This window comes from Prionailurus viverrinus, chromosome C2, assembly GCF_022837055.1.
Source record: "Prionailurus viverrinus isolate Anna chromosome C2, UM_Priviv_1.0, whole genome shotgun sequence".
In the NCBI taxonomy this organism is placed as follows: Eukaryota; Metazoa; Chordata; class Mammalia; order Carnivora; family Felidae; genus Prionailurus; species Prionailurus viverrinus.
This window is the reverse complement of record NC_062569.1, coordinates 81,726,886-81,750,906: the sequence shown is the minus strand read 5'-3', so window position 1 is coordinate 81,750,906 and position 24,021 is coordinate 81,726,886. Positions and strand designations below refer to the sequence as shown.

The window sequence follows — 24,021 nt, the reverse complement described above, 5'->3', positions numbered from 1 at the left end:
GGATTGGAATATATTCAGATGATACATAAAATTATTTGAAAAGAGGGTAAATGAATTCAAACATAATTCCACTTCTAAAGATAATCACTGTTAAGATGTCACTATGTTCTACCAAGGGTTTTCTATATGTACACACACATACATACACACACCTGCACACACCAGTGTGTGGCAAACGAGCTGGGGAGTAGGAGGGCCTGCTCTGTACAGTCTGTTTATCAGTTACCATGGAGCAAAACTCTAAACCAACAGTTTACCTAAGGGCTCATAAAATTCCTGAAAACTGAACAAGTAGCTCTCATAAGCCAGCTGGTGAGAGCTGGCACCAAAAAACAGATGCCACAGTTTATAAGTTTGCAGACTAGTCCGGCTGTAAGGTACCTGGTTGTTGTTGTTGTTGTTGTTGTTGTTTTAAGATGCATTTATTTTTGACAGAGAGAGAGAGAGAGAGAGAGAGAGAGAGAGAGAGAGAGTGCAAATGGGGGAGGGGAAGAGAGAGGGAGACACAGAATCCAAAGCAGGTTCCAGGCTCTGAGCTGTCAGCACAGAGGTCGACATGGGGCTCGAACTCACAAACAGTGAGATCATGACCTGAGCCGGAGTCGGTTGCTTAACCGACTGAGCCACCCAGGAGCCCCTGCATGGTACCTGTTTTTAAACAGAAATATCTATTATTTAAAAAAAAATTAATGTTTATTTATTTTTGAGAGAGAGAGCATGCAAGGGAAGGACAGAGAGAGAGGGAGACACAGAATCTGAAGCAGGCTCCAGGCTCTCAGCTGTCAGCACAGAGACTGACATGGGGCTGGAACTCAGGAACCACAAGATAATGACCTGAGCCAAAACCAAGAGTCAGATGATTAACCCAGTCCCCAGAAATATCTATTATAAACTAAGCTCTGTATCAACAAATGCAAAATTATACTTTTAATGTTTCAATTGTATCCCCATGTTACTGATATAACACATTATTTAAGCATCTTTTACCACTGGATATTTTTGCAGAGTTTCCAATATTACCTATTTTAACAGTTGTATGAAAAACAAAGTTGTGACTACATCTTGATACACTTCTCTGATTATTTCCTTAGGCTATATGTGTAGAGGCTCATTACTAGGTCAAAGGGAGGCACTTTAGTATCTTTCAAACAAATAGCTCCAGTGCCCTCCACAAAGCCTGTTGCAAGAACACTCTGGCCCACAGGGTATATTAACACCACATCTGGCATCTGGTTGTTAGACCACCATATCCTGGCCATTGCTAGGTGGGATCTGTTCTCTGCAATCATTGCCAAAGTAATGGGTCAAGAATGGTTGGTTCAATTTGCATCTATCTTCTTACTCATGAACTTGATTCTTTCAACTATGATCAATTCAGTTTTATCTTTTTTGAACGGCCTGAAATGCAAGTTAATTATTTTTGAGTGTTCATACAAGAGTTCCTTAATGACATCAACCCTTTGCCATATTCTATATTTTCCAGTTTTTCATTCGCCCTTTAACTTATAATGTCAATGTTTACGTAGTCAAATATAGCAAACCTTGAACGGCCCCTACCTTTGATGATATAGCTAGAAAGGTATCCTCTACCTCAACATTATGAAAAAGTTTGCATATATTTTCTTCTAGTACTTTTTAGGATTTAATTTATTTGTTACCTTTAAATATTTCATTCAACTGAGATTTTTTTTGGCGGGGGGGGGGGGGGGGAGGGGGGAGGCAAAAGGTAAGAATGTAACTTTATATTAAAGAAAGTATCCAAACGTTCTAGCACCTAAATATATCTTTTCTCACTAACTCGGGATGCTACCTTGGGCAGCTGCCAGCTGTAGAGCTGGCTTCGTTTCTTTTCTGGATTCCCGGTTTCACTTCAATCTTGTCCTCTGAGGATTTCTTACCAACTCAGCAATTCATTTTAAAAGACATTTATTTTTAAATGCAGCATTTCTGGTTGCCTCACAGCAGAAGGGTTGTTTAGGAGACCTTGTCCACCATACGGGAGAAGCTGAAATCTTCTCCAATCTATTTCCCGCATAGCAGCTAGCATGACCATGTAAAAACTAGATAATGTCAGGAACCAGCTCAAACCCTGTCAATGACTTTCTGTTGCAGTGAAGGGAAATGTGACAACACCCTTAATATGCGCTGGATCCTGCCCACCTCGCTCTCCCCCTAGTTCTTGCAACTAGAGCAACACTGGCAGCATGATCCTCACAGCTGAGGGTCTCCACATAGGCAGGCCATCCCGCTGCCTTCCCTTTGCTTTGTATAGGTGGTTCTTTCTTATCCTTCAGTTCTCAAGAAAACGTCATCCACTTGAGTAGATGTTCCCTAGCCACCTGACAAATGGAGCTCCGTCTGATTTCTTTTCATCAATGTAACGACCTGTAGGTAATTTTCACAGAACTGTCTTTTAAAATGTGTTTATTTACTTACTTTCTTCTGTCCCATGCTCTTCTGAAGACTATAAGCTTCATGGGAGCACAGATCATTTCTGTCTTATTTACAAATAAACTACAGGAAAGCCCAGTGTCTAGCACACATCCATACACTATGAATGAATGATTACAAAGTGTCTTACTCATCTTTACATTCCCTGTGATAACAAAGTTTTGCACATAACAGGTGCCCAGGAAACATCAACTGAGCTAGGTTTCACATCTCATCATGGAGAACCAGTTTTCCTAAATGTAGAGGTTATACAGACCTCTGACGTGTTCCTTTTAAATCACAAAGGTGCATTTTCAAAATAAAAGGGGAATACTTACCATCCTTCTGTGATTAAAGTATTGCATACTTTAAAACGGATAACTAATCTATGGAAAACACTTATTTCCCTCAGACTGAAGGGGATTTGTGCATTAAACCTGAAAAATTTTTCAGGTGCCCACTTCTGGAGAGTTTGCAGGGAGTGAAATAACATATCTATGTATGGATTGGTGATAATGCTGCCAGCCAATCTTTTGTGCACTTGCTGGACCCAGGTGAGTGTTACTCTGGCTATTTTGTTGCCACATACACCTACATACAAACATATACACATACACAAAAGTGACAGTTTCTGAAAAAGATAAAACATTCCAGCTCCATCAGGAATAAAATGGAACTTGGAGTGAAACCATCATCAAATTTCAAAATTCACACCCAATCACTGCCAAAGTCTAGCAGGGAAAAAAAAAAAGCTTATATTTTTAGACTGAAAAGAATTTTCTAGAGCTTTACACTGTTGGGTACCAAAAAACTTTCTGAGCCATATGTAAATATCATTTACTAAGTCCCCAAGCACCCTGGAGGAAGGACAGAGCCTGCTGTAGTTGGGTAAGAAGGAAAAGATAGGGAGCTACAGTTACCATCTCCAAGTTTGCCCCATGGGAAGCTAACTGAACAACGGCAAAGCCATCTTGCAGTATACCAAAGTTAATGGTTTCCGACTTCACTCAAACCCATTGCATCGGCACTGAACCACCATACCTTCATCCATCTGTAGCCTTGTTTAGAACTGCTCTTTCCTTTAGAAAACTTCATATAGCCTTGGGAAAATGTGTCTCATCTGAATATATGAAGTCAAAGTGCACTGTATATGTTTCAGGAATCCTGGAGCAAATCAATTTAAAATAGTATCTGCAATGTGAAAAATCACAACCTGTGTTTTGTTTAATTGGTTGAGTGTTTCTTTTTGCAAATATATGTGCTCCACTATATCAATTACTGAAAGACAGCTTTGGTTGGCATGTCTAGAAGGCAGAGTTTTAACTGTAAAGAATTCCGTGGCAACGTGGTATAGCATAACTAGCATGCGTGCATTTTAATATCAAACAGGTATACAAGTTGTACCACTCAATAGCTCTAGTAAGTTACTAAGCTAATTTAGCTTTTTAATTCACTTTTCTGAATTTAGGGTTCCTCACTGGTAACAAAATAAAAATGCCTATCCCTATCTTATGGGGCTATTCAAAAATTTATGTAATATTATATATAATCATAATCCCTGGTTCAATTGTTCAATTAATGTTAGTTCCCCCACCTCCTTTTTCTTCTATTACACACACACACACACACACACACACACACACACACACACACTCCACTACATAGTTATTACCAATTCACAAAAAAAATTAGAATAAAATAGATTTAAAGCCATGCTTAGCTTAACATGATCTTCCTCTAGTGATTAAAAAAAATCCAATAGTGTGTAATGTTTCATGGCTATTATTGCCATCATCAATTATCACTGCATTGTAGATGAGAGAATGGACCCTTGTAATAACAGGATATTTAGAGTAATAAAGGTGAGATATCTAAGAGTTAGCTCTAATAAAGCAAACAGGAACAAAGACCCTGCCTTCACTTTCTTCCTGAAATCTCCCTTGGTATGTCACTAAGAACACTGCATGCAGTGGGAGTGACTCCTCCAACACATTCACTTAGTAATTGCTCTATTCACAATTTCCATGATTTCAATTATTCTCCAAAGCTACACCTTCCTCCTAGACCTGAATACAAGCTGGGTTTCTACTGAGCCTCAAGCAAATACAGTGCTAATAGGAAAGACATGTTATAGCTCATGTCAATTGCAAACAACAGCAGATTGTTTCTGCCTTAGACCTTAGGAAGGCAGAGTGTAAAGGGGGATACAGAGTCTGTCACTGTCTCCTCTTCATTATTGTGAAGGCCACGATTAGCTCTTTGCTTCCACCATATCTGCTGTACAGTTTCGTCAGAGTTGCGACCGGCAAAGCAGTATCCCTGGACATGTTGATGGCTCTCATGGCTGGAGGTGACTGTATTTAAGGAAACCTCTACAATATGCATGGCTTTTATTTGCTCTCATCATTTTTTTAAGTTTATTTCCTTATTTTGAAAGAGAGGAAGAGAGTGAGCACACGTCAGGGAGGGACAGAGAGAGAGGGAGAAAGAGAATCCCAAGCAGGCTCTACACTGTAAGCACAGAGCCCAACACAGGGCTCAAACTCACCACGAGATCACGTTGTACACTTTATGGACTGAGCCATCCAGGTCCTCCATGCTCTCATCATTTTAATACATTAGGGATGAGAAAAAGAGTCAGAATGTAAAAAACTAATAATAATAAAATAAAAAAGACCTAGATAAAAAAGAAATGTTTAAAAATGTTCGAAAAGAATACCATCCAGGAGCGCCTGGGGGGCTCAGTCAGTTAAGCGTCTGACTTCAGCTCACGTCATGATCTTGCGGTCCGTGAGTTCAGGACCCACGCGGGGCTCCGTGCTGACAGTTTGGACTGGAGCCTGCTTCAGATTCGGTGTCTCCCTTTCTCTCTGCCCCTCCCCCATTTGTGCTCTGTCTCTGTCTGACTCTGAAAAATGAAAAAACTTAAAAAAAAAAAAGAATACCATCCAATACCATCTATTTCCTTGGGGAGGCGGGGGGCGGGGTGAATATATAGTTGGGTTGGTATCAAATCCAGTGAGCTCCTCTGTGAGAAGACTGTCTCTGTGTCTCTATCTCTTTGTATCTCTCTCTCCTTTTCTCCTCCTCCTTCCTCTTTCCCTACCTCCCTTCCTCTCCCTCTCTCCTCTTTCTCTCAGTCTTTCTGTCTCTATCTGTATCTCTTATCTCTTCTCTCTCTCCCTGTCTCCCTTTCCCTTCCTTTTCTCTCCGCCTCCCTGTTCCTTCTCGTCACAGTTCTGTACCTTGAGTAAAAAGTGCTGAAGAAGCATTTAAAATCAAGCCATGGATGTCAAAAAGTCTTGCATAAGAGAAATTCAATTCTCCCTAGGGGACCAGATAGATCAAAAAGTCCAAGGAAAATTAGAAAATATGAGGATAATAATAATGCTTTCTCTCTGAAAAGCAAAAATTAGTTCATCAGGAAACTTTTGGGGGCAGTCTGAACTCCCAAAGGATCTAGAGAATAACAGAGTTAACCCAGGCTCATCAATTTAAGCTATTAGGTATAATGTGTTTAAACAGCAAACAAGCCCATGGTGAATGATTAAAGGTTTCTCCCCAAAGAAAAAAGGGAAAACAAAGTTATATAGTAAATAATGGTTAACGATGGTGGGGATCCACTTGGGAACAACAATTTGTATATCTGTGTTTGCTTTAACAACAATACATTCCTATATTTCAACTATGGTTGTACTTGTAGGTAAGTTTAAGTAATTAGAAATCGAAACCCACCATGTAATATTAACAAAAAGTTATATTTACATAGAAAAGCCACTGGTGGCTGATGGATGCACTCTCTTTCTGTTTCTTTCCTTTCAGGAATCTACATTTACAGTGTAAGCCCTACAAGTTCCACTAGGAAGCATAGTTGGCGATACTCTTCACTTGTTCCCTCTTGTTGGTGTGGTCCCTTTAAAGGGACCATAACATTCTATTACAGAAGTTAAGGTGGAATGCAAACATTAGTACCTTCATGCACATATCAAAGTGCACACTCCTGCCTACCTCAGGAAGCACTTCAAAAAATATGAAAGTATTTCGAAAGGGTTGATGAACAAATAGCCTTAAACTGTTAGTTCAGACTCTACAAACACCATGGGAAAGTGATATTCATTTCTCAGTAATGTACAGTTATACCAAAAGTTTGATTCTGACGGCAGAAAGAGAAATAAAATTCATGAAAACAATAGAACTCCGCCAAGTCTAGTTTATTATGGGTGTGACTGTTTTATCTGTTTTCTCTCATTTTCTCTGCCATCTTGTATTATCATTGTGCCTATTGCCTCTAAAACAGAGAAAGACAAAAAGAGGGCATTTTTGTATTTCAGCTTTTATAGGTTTGGATAAAAGGTACTTGAAATTATTTACTGAGGTTCCCAGAGTATTTGTAAAATGGATCCATTTCTCTCTGTGCCTCAAAAATAAATAATGAGAGATACTGGCCCTTAGTGGATTTCAAAATACAAGTATCATTGTGTTTTTATCTTATATATATATAAGATATATATATATATATATACACATATATATATTATTTTATTTTATTGTATATATGTATATAGTGCATATATACATAGTGTATATATATTTTTAATTATTTTTATTATATTATATATATATACATATATATGTGTGTGTGTATATATACACATATATATACCTATATACACATACATACATATACATACACACACACATTTTATATATATATATATATATATATATATATATATATATATATATATATATATTTAGTGCATAGGATTTAGTCACTGATCATCAAGACAGTGGTCTGGTTTTATAAAGCTCATCATAAGGCAGAAACAAAGGTTTGCAAACACCTTGCAAAAACGAAGGTGTTTAAACCTTGAATGAATTCTCATAAAGCAGACATTGTCACCTATAACCCCATATACAAAATGTATTCCCTGCAAAAATCTGGGTTTCTCTTAACTAATGCAGCCATGTGAAGGAAGAATCAGGTCATTTCTCTAAACATAGAATTACCACTGTGATGCAAGAAGCTGTTCAGGAGAGTTTATATTTGCAAAGTTAGCATCAGGCCAATAAATTGTGGTACTCAAATCTCTTTTCAATCAAGCTACAGAATACCTACCTTTGGGAAGCATAAGCAACTTAAAAATAAGCATCAGGGTGTTTCAAAATACAAGAAAAGAAAAAAAAAGAGGGAATATATCTGCTCCCAAAGAGAAGGATTTAAAGGACACCAGGGTGAAATGTTATAATTCCAATGACCTTTAGGTCTAAGAATAAAATGAAACTGTATTCTTCAGACATTCTCAAATTGTTTCGACTAAATTGCATAGAAACGAAGTATGTTCAGGATGACCAGCCATGAGCAACAGACAGGACTGAATGTCACAAGTACATCCAAGTATGGAGTTTTTCAGAAAGCATATTCAGATACTAGGGAGCTACTGGGATTGGCAACAAACTAAAAAAAAAATTAAAAAAAAAAGCTTACCAAAGCTAAAAGAACCATTACATAGCATCAGAAATATTATAAGCTTTTACAAAAGAGATACACACACACACACACACACACACACACACACACACACACAAAAGAACCAGCCAACTATATCTAAAATGTATTAAACACAAATAGTCTCTTCACCTGTAAGAATTCCTATCCCCAACCTACCCTTCTAGCTTGGCTTCTAAATACCCTCACATTATCCAATAGTCCAACTGCACTGTTCTGGTCCCAAATAAGAGATACATTATCTCCAAGAAAAGAGCAATTGTTCTTTGACTGGGATGTGTTCTCTCAGAGCCCTGTACCAGGCTAGTAACTTTCTCTGCTCTCCCATTGCATTCTGTTTGGTTATTTATTTTCTCTTCTCTCTGTCAGACTTGACTCTAAGACACTTACATAAGAGCCTACCCTTATTTGTCCCGGATTCTATAATATGAAATTGTCAAACACATTATCTTTAGACTAAAGTAAAATCATGGTAAAAGAAATACTTGCCATTTAGAAATTGCTTATTTAGGGGCTTCCGATGGCTTAGTCAGTTAGTTAAGCATCAACTTCAGCTCAGGTCATGATCTTGCAGTTCATGGGTTTGAGCCCTGTATCGGGTCCTGTGCTTACAGCTCAGAGCCTACAGCCTGGAGCCTGCTTTGGATTCTGTTTCCCTCTGTCTCTGCCCCTCCCCCACTCATTCTCTCATTCTCATTTTCTCTCTCTGTCTCTCAAAAAATAAACATTAAAAAAATTTAGAAATTGCTTATTTAAATAAAAGGAAGAGTGTATCTGTGTTCGTCCATAATGTGTAATAATTCTCATAGTGCTCTTTAATAAAAAATCAAACAAGAAAGCAGAATTGGCTGAAGCTTTGCTATTTTTGGTTGGTTGGTTGGGTTTATAGGTAAGGTCACAGTGACCACAGACTGATTAAATGACTTCCTTAATGTCATTAAACACTCACAAAGTGACAGAACTTAAAGCAATGTCTCTCGATTCTTGGTAAGCCAGTGTTTTTACGTATTTATTTTTCATAGTGAAAAATAAATAAATAAGTTATTTATTAGTCACTCTCAAAAAGCCAAAAGATTATTTCCACCCTTGGCAAATTTCTCAAAATTAATGGCAATTAAATCACAGGATCTTAACCTCTATTAGCAGAACAAAATCCTAAAAGAAGGCAATGTCATTTATTTTTTAAGCATTGATTTTGACAGAGAGATAGAGAACATGAAGAATGGAGGAAGGTCAGAGACAGAGAATCCCAAGCAGGCTCTGAGAGCCCAATGTGGGGCTCAATCTCATGAACTGTGAGATCATGACCTGAGCCGAAATCAAGAGTCAGAGCTTAACCAACTGAGCCACCCAGGTGCCCCAAGAAGGCAATGTAGTTTAAAGGAAAGAGGTCTGCTTCGGGAGTTGAGGCAGTCTTCAGAACCTAGGTCTACTGGACGTGCCACCAGACCACTGTTAACCTAGGTCACCTCTTTGGTTCTTCTTTTCCTAAACCATAAAATGTGTGTAAGAATCTCCAGGTTCCCAACCCCAGTCTCCATTGTTTTCTGTGACATTAATGACAATGTGTGTGAAATCTAGCCCTGCACCTGGCACATAGTCATCTGTTGACCTTGAAATAAAAAACAATATTCAAAGATCTGTGTGTGTGTGTGTGTGTGTGTGTGTGTGTGTGTGCATGCACCTGGAGTGACAATGCAGTGCTATCTTTTTCACATGGTCTGTGTAACAAATAATTTTGATATGGCAATATTTTTTAAAGTCACCATATTACATGTGGTGCCATTCTCAACCCTGTCCCCAGCGTGGAATCACAAATTGCAAATATTTATTTCTACTCTAAAGGCAGTTTTAACAGTTCAACTTCTAACATGTTGCCAATGGAACACACCAAAGGAGAAATGTGTGACAAGTTGCTTTCAGAATTGTTGCAAAACAAAACTTCTTTGAGTTTAGTATCGGAAATGTTCAATACCATACAAAGCAAAAATGGGAATATTGAATTTTGAGCTTACAGTGCAGTGATTTTCCTCCTGAAGAAAACAACTAAGGTGGGGGGCGGAGGAGTCATGAGGGAAGATATTTCTTATCTAAAAAGCGCAGAAATCTATTGAGTGGTTCTTTAACAGTTAGCGAAACCTGTGACCCTTTGGATTTTAGTCTTTTTTTTTTTTAATTGTGTGAGGATCTAGTTGAAGTCATAGTTATGTTACGTATTAGCTTTGTGACTTTGGGTAATTCACTTAACCTCTTTAATTCTAATTTTCTTTTTCAAAACAGGTGGTTACAACAGCCTGACCGCTTTATATTTTGGGAGTGAGAGTCAAATGATATTGGATATGTAAAATGCAAAGTGCTTTTTCAGCAAAGGAAGGTTTATTATTACCACTATAACTACCACATTATATTATCACCATTATAATTATCCAAGCTCTAATTCCTTAAAAGTAAATGCTTTTTTCTTAAGCATTTGCTTTAATGGCCACCTGAGATGAAAATATTGCTTCCACTTCCCTGAATGAATAAGGAAATCCTAGTATTGCTACCAGGAAGATTGTGTTCTGAGGTCAGAATTCTGTGCCTTGAAGTCCAGTTCACTGCACTTAAAACACACTGCATGGAACTAAAGCTCTTATGTCAATATGGCTCCTTTTTTAAATGTGGGGCTTCCCAGGAGTGCCTGGGTGGCTCAGTCAAATAAGTGTCTGACTCTAGATTTTGGCTGAGGTCATGATCTCGGTTCCTGGGATCAAGCCCCAGGTATGGCTCTGAGCTGACAGTGTGGAGCCTGCTTGGGATTCTTTCTCCTTTGCCCCTCCCCTGATCATGCTGGCTCTCTCTCTCTCTCAAAATAAAGAAAATTATGTTTTTTATTTTTTTTTAAAAATTTTTAATGTTTATTTATTTTTGAGAGAGAGAGGGAGAGAGAGCACAAGCAGGGGAGAAGCATAGAGAGAGGGAGACACAGAATCTGAAACAGGCTCCAGACTCTGAGCTGTCAGCACAGAGCCTGACGTGGGGCTCGAACTCACAAACAGTGAGATCGTGACCTGAGCCGAAGCCGGATGCTCAACCAACTGAGTCATGCAGGCACCTCTAAAATTATGGTTTTTAAATGTGGGGCTCCCCTTAAAAGAAGAGACCACACAGAAAGGCCCAGAACAACCAAACAAGACTCCTACTAATATCATATGCATGTACATTGATTTAGGGTTTTCTGGCTATTACCCCTTTATTCTTCACATCAATCTGTGATTCCATTAAAGCTGGGAACATGAAGCATAGGAAGAAGCTCATGAAAGGCCAACAAGTCTGCCAGCATCTATATGATTGTACAAAGTGATACCTTGATGTATGAGAAGTTGGTTGATTCCCCCAACACGTGCAATGGTCTCTTTCGTCCCCTCGTAGCCCAGAGTTAGTTGCTCCTTTTATTTTTGTCAACAACACTTCCTTTTTGTTCCTCTTCCTCCAACTAGGAAGTGCATCACTGACACAGACACAATATACCTTTTCATAAGGAAGGCAAATGAGTATGTGCCAGATGGGCTGAGGGGATTACAGCATGTTTCCTGCTCCCATGGTGACTCAATGGGGCTGGTATGAAAACTTATCTTATTCAAGAAGTCAGCTTCCCCGGCAGAGTTATGAGTCACAGTTCCTGGGTAGAAAACTCGCTTTCCAATAGCATTTGGGGTGGGGAGTGGGGGACCTCCTTGGATGGATTACAGTAAAGGTCATTCAGAAAAGCAACACTGCCAGGATGGCTGGGGAGATACCAGTACCCTCAAACTTCTGAGATCTCACTGATCTCTCAACAAGAGTAACACGGTCAACTCTCCCTTTACCTTCAAGGGGAGGCAGGACATAAAACCATATCGATGAATTACTGGTATGAATCCAAACAAGTCCCACTATAAAATTGGCCAATCTGGGCAAAAGGGATGTGAAGGGACTTTTTTCCATCCATTTATGAAATATATATACAGAGAGAGTGCCTACTATGTGTCTACGTACCAATCATTACTGCAAGTATTTGGGTAACAAACAAAGAGGACAAGTCCTTGTCCTTGCACAGCTTACAAGTAGAGAAATTGGGAAGGAAGGAGAAAGGGAAGGGGGCAGGGGGAAGAGAGAGAGAGAGGAGAAGAAAAGAGAGGAGGGCAGGGAGGAAAAAGAGGAGAAAGGAGGAGAAGGAGACAAGAGAAAATTAGTATAGTGTCAGGAAGTGATGAGTGTCATAAAGGAAACTAAAGGTGGGTATAGGAATGTGTGATTGGCAGGGCTATTCTAGTTAAGGTGGTTAAAGAAGGCCTCTGTAAGTAGATAACATTCAAGCATAGAACTAAATCAAATAAGAACTGATTACAATCAGGGATTATGTTCAACATGTTTAAAATTAAGGACATCACAGCACTGACCAGTCACATGAGACACTCAATCGAGCAGGAAAGATGCTGATCTAAACAGCCATTAGATCTGTGTACTAGTGGTTCCCAGCTGCATATCAGTCCAGGTTAGCAAATATGCTTTCCTTGTGAAAAGGGCCAATGAGGTTGGAAGTTATCTTTACTTCTCTCAGCTTTGAGTCGTACTCTGTCCTAGTTATACCCTTTCTTTAGTGCTATTTTTGGTTTCTGATAAAATGCTTTAAGTGGTATAGAAAAACTGAAACATACCCAGAAAAGATAATCAGTTTGAAGAGGGCTCAAATCCATGGTATGTGAAGAACATAGGAAAACACTGTCAAGGTTATATGATCACTATTTTAACATTTCTGAAGACCTCTCACACAGGAGAGGAATTAAAATAATGGTATTCAAAGTATTCTCCATGGTCTTCAGGGGAATTATACATGAGAAGCTTCTTCAAATGAAGATATCTAGGTTCCTTGAATTAAAATTAGACTACCACTGGATTGACTATTTTCTACTTAAATCAAGCCGTTGAACCAGAGAAATGTGGAAATGACAAAAACAAATCTCAATCATGTATACTAGAAAGCTTTGTAAGAACTTGGCCAGTCCAAAGACATATGGGCTGCAATGAGATGATTACTAGGTAGAGTTACCATGGAACCGTTCTGAGCAGTAATTCTGGAGATGAGAGGAGCCCTGAAAGGATGAACTTTTGAATCCCTTGTGAATCTGATTTCACATGATCCAGTTCTGTGATGACCGAGTTTGATTATTCAAACTCAAACAAGCTTTGGCTGGCTTCTCTTAAGAAGAAACACCCAGGGGCACCTGGATGGTTCAGTTGGCTGAGCGTCTGACTTCAGCTTAGGCCATGATCTCATGGCTCATGAATTCGAGCCCCAGGTCGGGCTCTGTGCTGACAGCTTGGAGCCTGGAGCCTGCTTTGGATTCTGTGTCTCCCTCTCTCTCTCTGGCCCTCCCCTGCTCATTCTCTGTCTCTCAAAAATGAATAAACATTAAAAAAAAATTAAAAAAAGAATCAACACCCAAAGGGAAAAAAAAAATGAGCCTAATGATAGATTCTTTCTTTCCCAGATAGAAGCAGTATGACAGGAACCCATCATTCTTAAAAGGTCTCAATGGACTGTTAGCCCCAAGGCCTCTTCCACTACGTCCTGAAGTTTAAAAAACAGGGTCATGCTACCATCTCTGTCATTTCTTGTCTCAGAAGACCTGAGGTGAAGGGAAAGAAGCCAGATTCTAGTTGGCTTGGGTATGATGGAAAATTACTATATTTAAACATACCAGACCACTGCCCCAAGTACACTATGCCCCTTAAAGACTAAAGGTGTCAGTGGTCCTCCCATCACCAAAATTCTATTTCTTTCATATCTGTGATTCTATGGTACCACAAAAGACAATGGATTTGAATATTATTTTGTCTTAACTCATTTTTCAGAGAGCTGACACATTATACCCTAGAGACCATCTGTACCTTAATAGATTGCCAAAAACCATTCACTTACCTGAGGCATCACTTTGCAGGATCCCATAGAAGTAGAGACTCATTACACACCACAGAAGTCCCATCCTGTCAACATAAATACAAAGTTAAGGGAGAGTACTTATCACTCTCAAGAGTTTAATAATTACTGCATCCCCATGCTGACTATGGACGGGGACCTGTTCTAACACGTTTACAATATTAACAAATTTAATTGCAGGAACCAACCAATAAAATAGTTTTTTTTTTTCTTTCATCACCCATACTACAGATAAGGAAACTGATACAAGTTTAAATAACATAGCCAACCTCCTTTGCCTAGAAAGTGGTAGAATACTGGTCAAGCTCCAGCAGTTTGGCTCTAGAACAATCTCTTAATCATTCAACTATAACTGCCTACTTAAGAAAAATATTCCTCTTCAATGTTTTCATCAGGAGTCACATTTCTGGCTGACAAATTTGATCTCTTTAGCATTCTCGTGGTCTGGAAATATTTTATGACCCAGGCACTTCTCCTTCTTAGTGATAAATAGAAAGTCTAGAAATCCTGGGTTCAAACTCGGTTTATAGTCCACTACACTCTGACTTTATAGCAGGGGGAAATGTATAAACCTCATGTCCTGCTGTGCCTGCTCTCCTCTTCTCCTTGGAAGAGACAAATGATGAGGGTAAAGTCGGGTTTCTGTGACGGTTAGCCTTTCTATTGATAACCAGCTGAACCAGCCAACTAGCAAGAACTATGCCCTTACATTTGGTTGCATGATCTCTAATACAGAAGGCCTAGAGATTTAACAATCCTGCGAAACTTATTTCCTTACTACCTTAGACATACCTTCCCCCTGATAAATCCTTGGTAGGGATATAATTACTGATACCTGGATATTTCTGAAAAATTCCATATTCAAGGCTGTCGCTGTTTTGAACACAGCAGTCACCTATGGGTGCTTACAGAGGTCTTGATAACTTGTCCAGATCTCATTTCTAGTAAGTGACAGAGATGGGATTTATGCCACATCCAGCCAATAATAGCCCATGACACAAGGTTCACAACCATAGGGACCCAATAATCTAAAAAAAGGTGTAAGAGGTATTTGATAGGGTGGCCACACAATAGCACTTTTAATGAGACACGTGTGGGGGCACCTGGGTGGCTCCGTTAGTTAAGCATCCAACTTCGGCTCAGGTCACGATCTCATGGTTTGTGAGTTGGAGTCCTGCATCAGGCTCTGTGCTGACAGCTCAGAGCTTGGAGCCTGCTTCAGATTCTGTGTCTCCCTCTCTCTCTCTGCCCCTCCCCAGCTCACGCTCTGACTCTGTCTCTCAAAACTGAATAAACATTAAAAAAAGAAAATTTAAATGAGACACCTGTAAGAGTGTGGCACCAAAACAAAGGTATAAACTGGTACTGCCTGAGCAGTCCAGAGTACCTGCTCACTTTAAAGGACAATGCAAGTTTCCGACACCTGTCACCTCTCTTGATCACTGATCACCACAAATCTCCAGTTCATATTGTACTCTCTCCTTTAGCATGACTGTTCAAAAACCACAAGTGAGTTTATTATATCCTAAACAACCTTTTTATCCCAGAGATTAAATGTTTCTTTCTTACCACCACCATTCCCTTCCAATTCTTATATCATTAACTTAGGGCACTCTTCTGTCATTAATTTATTCAATAAAACATGCGCTGAGCACTTTCTGTTTACAAGTCTCTGTGATACAAATACAGGGACCTCCTCTAAAGGCATTTCTTCCCAGTAGAGGACATAAATCATTACAACGTCACAGCTATGAACAAGACACATGCAGAGGCACTATAAGGTATACAAAGATTTATCAGACAAGTTCGAGCACTAAGCAGGTCTAGCAAAGACTTAAAATGTGCACAAAAATAATGACAGTACAAAGTAAATACTGATAAGCATAGAGAGGAACAGATAAGTGTTATTGAAGATTAGCCAAAGAAAGAGATTACTTCAGCCAAAGCAATCAAAGAAGACTAAATACAAGAAGTAGCTTTTGAACTGAGCAAGAACTGAATTGAAGAAGAAGGAAAATGGGGAAAAGAAACTCAGTGCAGAATAATGTTCACAGATAGGAAAAGCATGGAACATAAAAAGGAAATAGTCTGTAAATAATTCAGTTTGGCTCAAGCACAGGGTATTAGTAAAAGAACGATAAAGAGTTTGTTGGAAGGCGGGGAGTGTTAGGATCAGATTCCAGCAAGGCCTTGAATAGCAAGCAAAGGACTCAGGATTTAATTTAAACAGAAAATAGGGAATCAATGAAGGTTTCTGATTAGAAGACTGACTTGCTCATCAAATTGTGCCTTCTGGAGATCATTCTTGCCAGAATGTATGGAAGTATTGCCACTAAATTCTGTCTTTTTATTTATTTATTTATTTATTTATTTATTTATTTATTTATTAAATATATAAAATTTATTTCAAACTGGTTTCCATACAACACCCAGTGCTCATCCCAAAAGATGCCCTCTTCAATATCCATCAATATCCATCACCCACCCTCCCCTCCCTCCCACCCCCATCAGCCCTCAGTTTGTTCTCATTTTTTAAGAGTCTCTTATGCTTTGGCTCTCTCCCACTCTAACCTCTCTCTCTTTTTTTTTTTTTTCCTTTAAATTCTGTCTTGAAATCATTTTGTCTCCTGAGCCTGTCATCACAGTAATTGTTTAACTCCTAGCTTTGTGTCATCTATGAACTTGATCAGCATGCCACCTATGTCCTCATCCAAGTCATTAATAAAAGTATTTAATAATTCTGCATTAATCATTGTCAGTGGAGAACAACCAGATATTTCATTGCAGATTCAGGGCACAGTAACTTCAGCCTCAATACTCCCTGTGCTAAAGCACTCTCCCTCTCAAATTGCTTTTGGCTATATATAAAAAAACAAACAAAACAAAACAAAACAAACAAAACAAAACAAAACAAAACAAAACAAAACAAAACAAAACCAAAAGCCCACACCTCTGGATTTTCCCAATTCGCCTGTTTATAAGCTGCTGAATTCCTAGGGCAACACTTAGAAGACATTCTAATTAGTGTGACTGAGGGCCTTAATTGATATTCCCTTGAGTAACTGGATTATTTCAGAGGCAGCAAGGAGTCAGGTCATCAAGGTAAAGCCAATCTAAAGATAACCTGTGTGCAAACACAAATCCAGGGTCAGTCCTGTCCTGTGATGAATTAGAATAAAGCAGATTGAAAAGAAAATGTGATTGTGCAGGCTGGTTTGACAGACTAAAGGTACCAAGGTTAGTGGGAGGAGGTTGGCTGGTTCATTTAACATCGTCTTCCATTCTCCCTCAGAATTTTATTATTGTGACTAGTAATACATTTTTGGTTCTTGTGTCTTGGGGAGAGAGGGTGCTGGATATTTTCAGAGATGGAAAAGCTGTCAGAAAGCAAAGGAACCTGCCTAATAACACACAGTTTCTCATGGTCTGAATTACAACCCAGCTTTAGATTACTGCCATGGCATTTAACAGACTCTGCCCTTGCTTCAGAAGATTGCAACCAACAAAAATAAATTCCCAGTCAGCCTTTCCTGCACTATCCATTTTACCTACCGTCTAATCATTTTCATACATCCCCTCTTAGGTATTGGTACTTCGCTCCTATTTAATTCCACTGTTCCCTGGTATATCAACTCAGATGTCAATACCACCTGGCAAAAAGTTTCAAACATGTACTTATTTTTATGTAATCAGCAATAATATTAATGATGATTGTTAACATGTGGTCAGCACTTTAACATCTACCCCTGCATATGAATCATTCCATTGCCTGCATTCTCTAGGCTTACTAAGCTTCAGGATCTCCTTACCTCTGAGTCAGCTCTGACCAATGATTCTCTCACAGGGCCAGCAGGTGACAGGCTGAAACTAGGTCTCCTACCCCAAGGCTGGTATTATCCCTGAATCACTTCGCCTTCTTCCTGCACTGTAACATTTCACTAGGCCACAGGACTGGATTTCTCACTCAGTTTCCTGATTCCACATTTAGCCCATACCCAGATCCTAGCCACTCTTTGAAGCCCATCTACCTAGTTGGAACATGGACCTTCCACCTGGGGCTTGTCAGCACTCTTTTCCAGAAGCCTGAATTCTGTCCCCCATAAGGTCTTGCTCCACGCTAGATATGCCTCCCATAACCACAGAGTTGCCATGAGCTGCTTCATTCCTGGTTGACAGATGTCCTTTGCTATGATCTGTGCACTGAAAACTTGGCCATAAACACCAAGCTATAAACCCTAGATGGGCATCTCCATGGCGGGTCAACCCTGCAGCCAAATCACTTCCTTAAGTCCTGATCCCATCCAGATCATAACTTACTGATAAACTCAGTAACTGTACCTAACTTACTTCTCTAACTTACTAATAAACTTTGAGCAGATTTTGCATGTATGCTCACCTAAGATATGACAAACAAGCCTTTAAAGGACATGGGACAAGTTATTAATTATCCCATCTTACAGAAAGGGAGTGATGGCATTTATTAAGAAATCAAAGTTATTTTCACCATCCATCTTTTATCTAGTTCACAGTTTTTGAACCATAAAGGGACCCTTGTGCAGAATACTCAGAAAAGAATATTTACCAGTAAATAAAATTACCAACAAAGTGACATGGAAAACTCTAATGATGAGTAAAACGAAGTAAGCAAAACCCACTTTGTTTCTCTTAACGAACGCAGCTATAAACCTGGGAAGAATGCATAAAATAATTATATGAAGACTCCAAAAAGTAAATAAAGCAAATTCTTTTCAAGTACACATAGGAAATTTACCAAGATCAGCTATATTATGAACTATAAATTAAACCTTAACAAATTTAAAAGAATTGAGCATATATGCTCTAACTATAGAATTAAACTAGAAACCAATAAAAGAAAATGACAGGATAATATTCGAACACTTAGAAATTAAGGTATTTACAGCTGAGCCTTGAACAAGAAAGGGTTGGGGTGTTGACCATCCACACAGTCAAAAATCCATGCATAACTTTTGGTTCCTCAAAAACTTAACTACTAACAACATACTGTTGACAGGAAGGCTTACCATTAATACAAAGAGTTGGTTAACACATATTTTGTATGCTATATATGTTATATACAATATTCTTACAATAGAATAAGCTAGAGAAAAGAAAATGTTATTAAGAAAATCATAAGAAACAGAAAATACATTGACAGAAATGTAGTACATTTATTGAAAAAAAAATCTGTGTATAAGTGGATCTGCACAATTCAAAACCATGTTATTCAAGGGTCAATCGTGTGTCTAAATAATTCATGGGTCAAAAAGAAGACTATTAGAAAATTCTTAAACTGAACAAAAATGAAAATACAACATACCAAAATGAGTGGGATGCAGCTAATGCAGCATTTAGAAAATAATTTATAGTATTAAAAGGTTTATATTAGATAAGAAGAAAAATTTGAAGTCAATAAGCTAATCATCTACCTTAAGGACCTAGAATAAGAGGAGAAAAATACAACAAGCAAGCAAAATGAAGGAAATGATGAAAAGTAGAGATGAAAAAATTTTAAAGAGAAAAAAAAAATGAACCCAAAAGTTGGTTTTTTGAAAAGAACAACAACAATAAAAAACTTGGTAAACCTCTAACCAGGTAAACCAATGGAAAAAAAAAAAGACACATATCACTAATGTCAGAAATAAAAGAGGCTACATCACTAATGATCATGGGGCATTAAAATGGTAATAAAGGGGAAACTGGTAATTAAGGGAATACTAAATATTCTAGTCACATATTACACAATTTTGATGAAATGGACCAATATTTCAAAGCCCACAAACTACCAAAGCTCATCCAAAATGAAATTTATAATGTTATTGGTCCTATCATTATTTTTTTAAAATAAATTTGCTGTTAGAAACCTTACAAAAAAGTAATTTCCAAGCTCCAGATGATTTCACTGGTGAATCTGACCAAACATTTGAAGAATAAATAGCATCTCTTCTAGATAATCTCTTCCAGAAAATAAAAGACAAAACAATTACCAGTTCATTTTATGACACAACATTACTCTGATCTGAAATTCTGCCACAGATGATATAAGTAAACAAATCTACAGATATCCCACAACCAAGCAGAGTTCAACCCAGGAATGCAACACTGGTTTCAGTATTTTAAAAGTCTAAATAAGTATACCACATGATTATCTTAATTGATGCAAGAAGAACATTTGACAAAATTCAGTATCCATTCATGATAAAAGTCCTTAGCAAACTAAGAATAGAAGGGAACCTCCTCAAACCAATAAAGAGCATCTATAAAAAACCTATAGCTAACATAACATCTAATGTTGAAAACCAAATACTTTTCCACTCAGATCAGCAGCAAGACAAGGATATTCATTATTAGTACTATTCACCATCATCCTGGAAGTCTTAACTAGTACAGTAAGGCTAGTCACAGATGATGTAATTTTCAACATAGAAAACCCTAAAGAATTTATTACAAAAAAAGAAGTCACAGCATATGTAATTAACATGAAAAAATTATATATACTAGCAATAACAACGGTAAACAAAACTTTTTTAAGTTTATTTATTTAGTTTGAAAGAGAGAGAGCACAAGTGTGCGTGCAGGGATGGGGCAGGAAGAGAGGGAGAGAGATAGAATACCCAGCAGACCCCTACTCACAGTGTGGAGCCCAATGCAGGGCTTGAACTCACAAACCCAAACCGTGAGATCATGACCAAAGCAGAAACCAAGAGTCAGAGGACGCTTAACTGACTGAGCCACCCAGGTGCCTAGAAAACAAAACTTTTTAAAAGACTCCTTATAATAAGGGGCGCCTGGGTGGCTCAGTTAGTTAAGCATCTGACTTTGGCTCAGGTCATGATATCACTGCTCCTGACTTCGAGCCCCACATCAGGCTTTCTCCAGGAGCCTGGAGCCTACTTCAGATTCTGTCTCTGTTTCTCTGCCCCTCCCCTACTTGTGTTCTCTCTCTCTCTCTCTCAAATATAAAATAAAAAAAAAAACATTAAAAGAATTTAAAAATAAATAAATAAAAAGACTTGCTATAATAACTAAAAAAAATGCTGAGCAAAAAGTCTAACCAATATGTAAAAAGGTCTGTATGCTGAAATATATAAAATATTGATAAAAGAAATCAAAGATGACCTAAATAAATAGAAATACATGGTTGGCAAAATGGCCTCATGCCCTAAATCCCTGGAATCTGTTTTGTTGCCCTACTTAGCCAAAAGAACTCTGAAAACATAATTAACGTTATGGACTTCAAAATATGGAGATTATACTAGATGATCCACATGGGCTCAATCTAATCATTAACATCAGCCCTTAAGCAAAGAACTTTCTCTGGTTAAAGTCAGAGAGATGTAGCAGACAGACAAATGATGGAAATGTGAAGTGAGAAAAGAACTTGAGAGGACTTTGGGTTAAAGATAAATGTAGTAACCTGTCAAGTACCTTCTGTTTGGTCGCAGGTGACCTTCTAGAGCTGTGAGAGATTTTCAGCTGATAGCCTGACAGCCAGCGAGAGAACGGTAACTAGGGTCTTCAACATGGGAAATAAAATTCTACCAACAACTTGAAGATGTGGTGAAAGAGGAACTCTCTTACACTCAGTAGGAATGCAAACTGATGCAGCCACTTGGAAAACAGCATAGAGGTTCCTCAAAAAGTTAAAAATAGAACTATCCTACAATCCAGCAATCATACTACTAGGTATTTACCTGAAGAATACAAAAATATTAATTCAAAGAGATACATACACCCCGATGTCCACAGCAGCATTATTTACAACAGCCAAATTATGGAAGCAGCTCAAGTGCCCATCAATAGATAAGTGGATAAAAATTATGTGGTATATATATATATATACAATAGAATATTATTCAGCCATAAAAAAGAATGAAATCTTGCCATTTGCAGCAACATGGATGGAGCTAGAGAGTATTATGCTAAGTGAAGTAAGTCAGTCAGAGAAAGACAAATACCATATGTTTTCACTCATATGTGGAATTTAGGAGCAAAAAAAAATGAGCAAAGGGGGGAAGTGAGAGGGAGCGCTGCAAAAAAATAGACTCTTCACTGTAGAGAACAAAGTGATGGCTACTAGAAGGGAGATGGAGGTATGAGTTATAAAGATAATGGGTATTATGGAGTGCACTGGTTGTGATGAGCACTGGGTAATGTATGGAACTGTTGAATCACTACAGTGCACACCTGAAACTAATATTACATTTTAGGTTAACTCACTGGAATTTAAATAAAAACTTCCAAAAAATCTGCCCAGCTTTGCAACCATATTCTTCCCCAGAGCCTCCAGAAAGGAATATAACCTTGCTGACACTTTAACTTTAGCCACGTAAGTCACTAGGCAGAGAATATTGTACCTGAACCGACTCACAGAAACTGTGATGTGATACATGGATGTTGTTTTAAGCCACCACGTTTCTGGTAATTTATTAGTGGCAATAGAAAATAATGCAAGAGACATACCATATTTATGGATTGAAAGACTCCGCATAGAAAGATGTCAATTCTCCCCCCACATCAATCGACATATTTAATAAAATTCCAATAAAAAATCTTAGCAAGATTTGTTTATAGATATGGACAAGCTGATTTTAAAATGTATATGGAAAGAGAAATGCCTTGAATTTTGACAAACATTTTGAAAACGAAGAATAAAGTTGTAGGAATCACAGTATAAGCATCCCAACTTTTTTAAAAATTGAAGTACAGTTGACAAAATATAATATTAGTTTCAGGGATACAACATGGTGATTTGACAATTACATACATTCCAAAATGTTCACCATGGTACAGTTACCATCTGTCACCATACAAAGCTATTACAATATTGACTATACATATACTGTACTTTTCATCCCTATGACTTACTAATTTTACAACTTGAAGTCTGTGCCTCTTAATCACCTTCACCTGTTTTACCCATTGCCCATCACCTATAGTAACCACACGTAATCACATTTGTTCTCTGTATTTATAAGTCTATTTCTGTTCTTTATTTGTCTGTTGGTTTTTTAAGATTCCACATATAAGTGAAGTCATTTGGTATCTGCCTTTTTTTGTCTGACTTAAATGCTTAGCATAATATCCTCTAGGTCCATCCATGTTGTGAACGGTAAAATTTCCTTCTGTGCATGGGGTTGTGTGTATACACAACGTTTTCTTTATCCATCTAAACAACCCAGTTTTAAATGTCAAAAGTCTTAAAGAGACATTTACTGAAAAGGATATTCAGGAGGTAAATTAACACAGGAAAGGATGTTCAACATCATCAGCCATAAGGGAAATGAAAATTAAAAGCACAAAATTAGATACCACTACATACCTTTCAGAATCACTAAAGTAAGAAATACTGGCAATGCTAAGTGCTAAACAGAATACAGAGCAACTGAAACCGTCCTACTGCCGTGACTACACAATGGCACTGCCTCTCTGGAAAATCACATGGCCACTTCTTAGAAAGTCAAACATACACTTGCCATAGGATGCAGCATCCCCACTCCTGGGTATTTACCCAAGAGAACTGGAAACTTATGTTGACACAAAAACCTGTACATGAGTGTTTACGGCAGCTCTGTTATTAATTGTCAAAAACTGGACACAACTCAAATGCCCTTCAACAGGCAAATGGATAAACAAACTGGTATACTGGAAAAAATAGCCTACTCTTCAGCAAGACAAAGCAACGAGCTGTCCATAACAACAACTTGGATGAATGCCAAAGGTATTATGTTAAGAGAAAAAAGGCAGTCTCAATAGGTTACCAACTGTCCAGTTCCATCTAAATGACATACCTGAAAAGACAAAACTAGAGTGACAGAGAACAGATCAGGGGCTAGAAGTAGTGGGCAGGTGTTAACTATAAAGGGATAGCACAGTAGTGTCTTTGGGATGATAGAAGAGTCTGTGTCCTGACTGGGTCAGTGATTAAATGAGTCTATACAATTCATAGAGTTGTACTTTTAAAAAAGTCAATCTTATTGTATGTTAATTAAAAATTTATTTTTTTAAGTAGCACGAGTCTTCCTTTTTAACAGTTCTGCAAATGATTTGTGAACCCTTGTAGACAGGTTAAATAAATGAAAGCTGTTTTAACCTAAATATG

At 38.1% G+C, this 24,021-nt stretch overlaps 1 protein-coding gene across 2 annotated transcripts in view; it reads right to left on the bottom strand.

The window, feature by feature from the left end:
- Positions 1-24,021, bottom strand: part of IL1RAP (interleukin 1 receptor accessory protein) — a 127,128-nt gene that overhangs the window by 64,952 nt on the left and 38,155 nt on the right. Inside the window, exons 1-2 of one of the 2 annotated variants that reach the window (XM_047876381.1) lie at positions 13,884-13,904; positions 4,979-5,031 (exon numbers count right to left, since the gene is read on the bottom strand). Coding sequence is in view for 1 of the 2 variants with exons in the window: in XM_047876380.1 (XP_047732336.1) it covers positions 13,884-13,947 (64 nt within the window). In the remaining variant the exon portion in view is untranslated. Of the gene's footprint in view, positions 1-4,978; positions 5,032-13,883; positions 13,949-24,021 lie in introns of those variants that run through there. The other variant, XM_047876380.1, reaches the window with a different exon arrangement.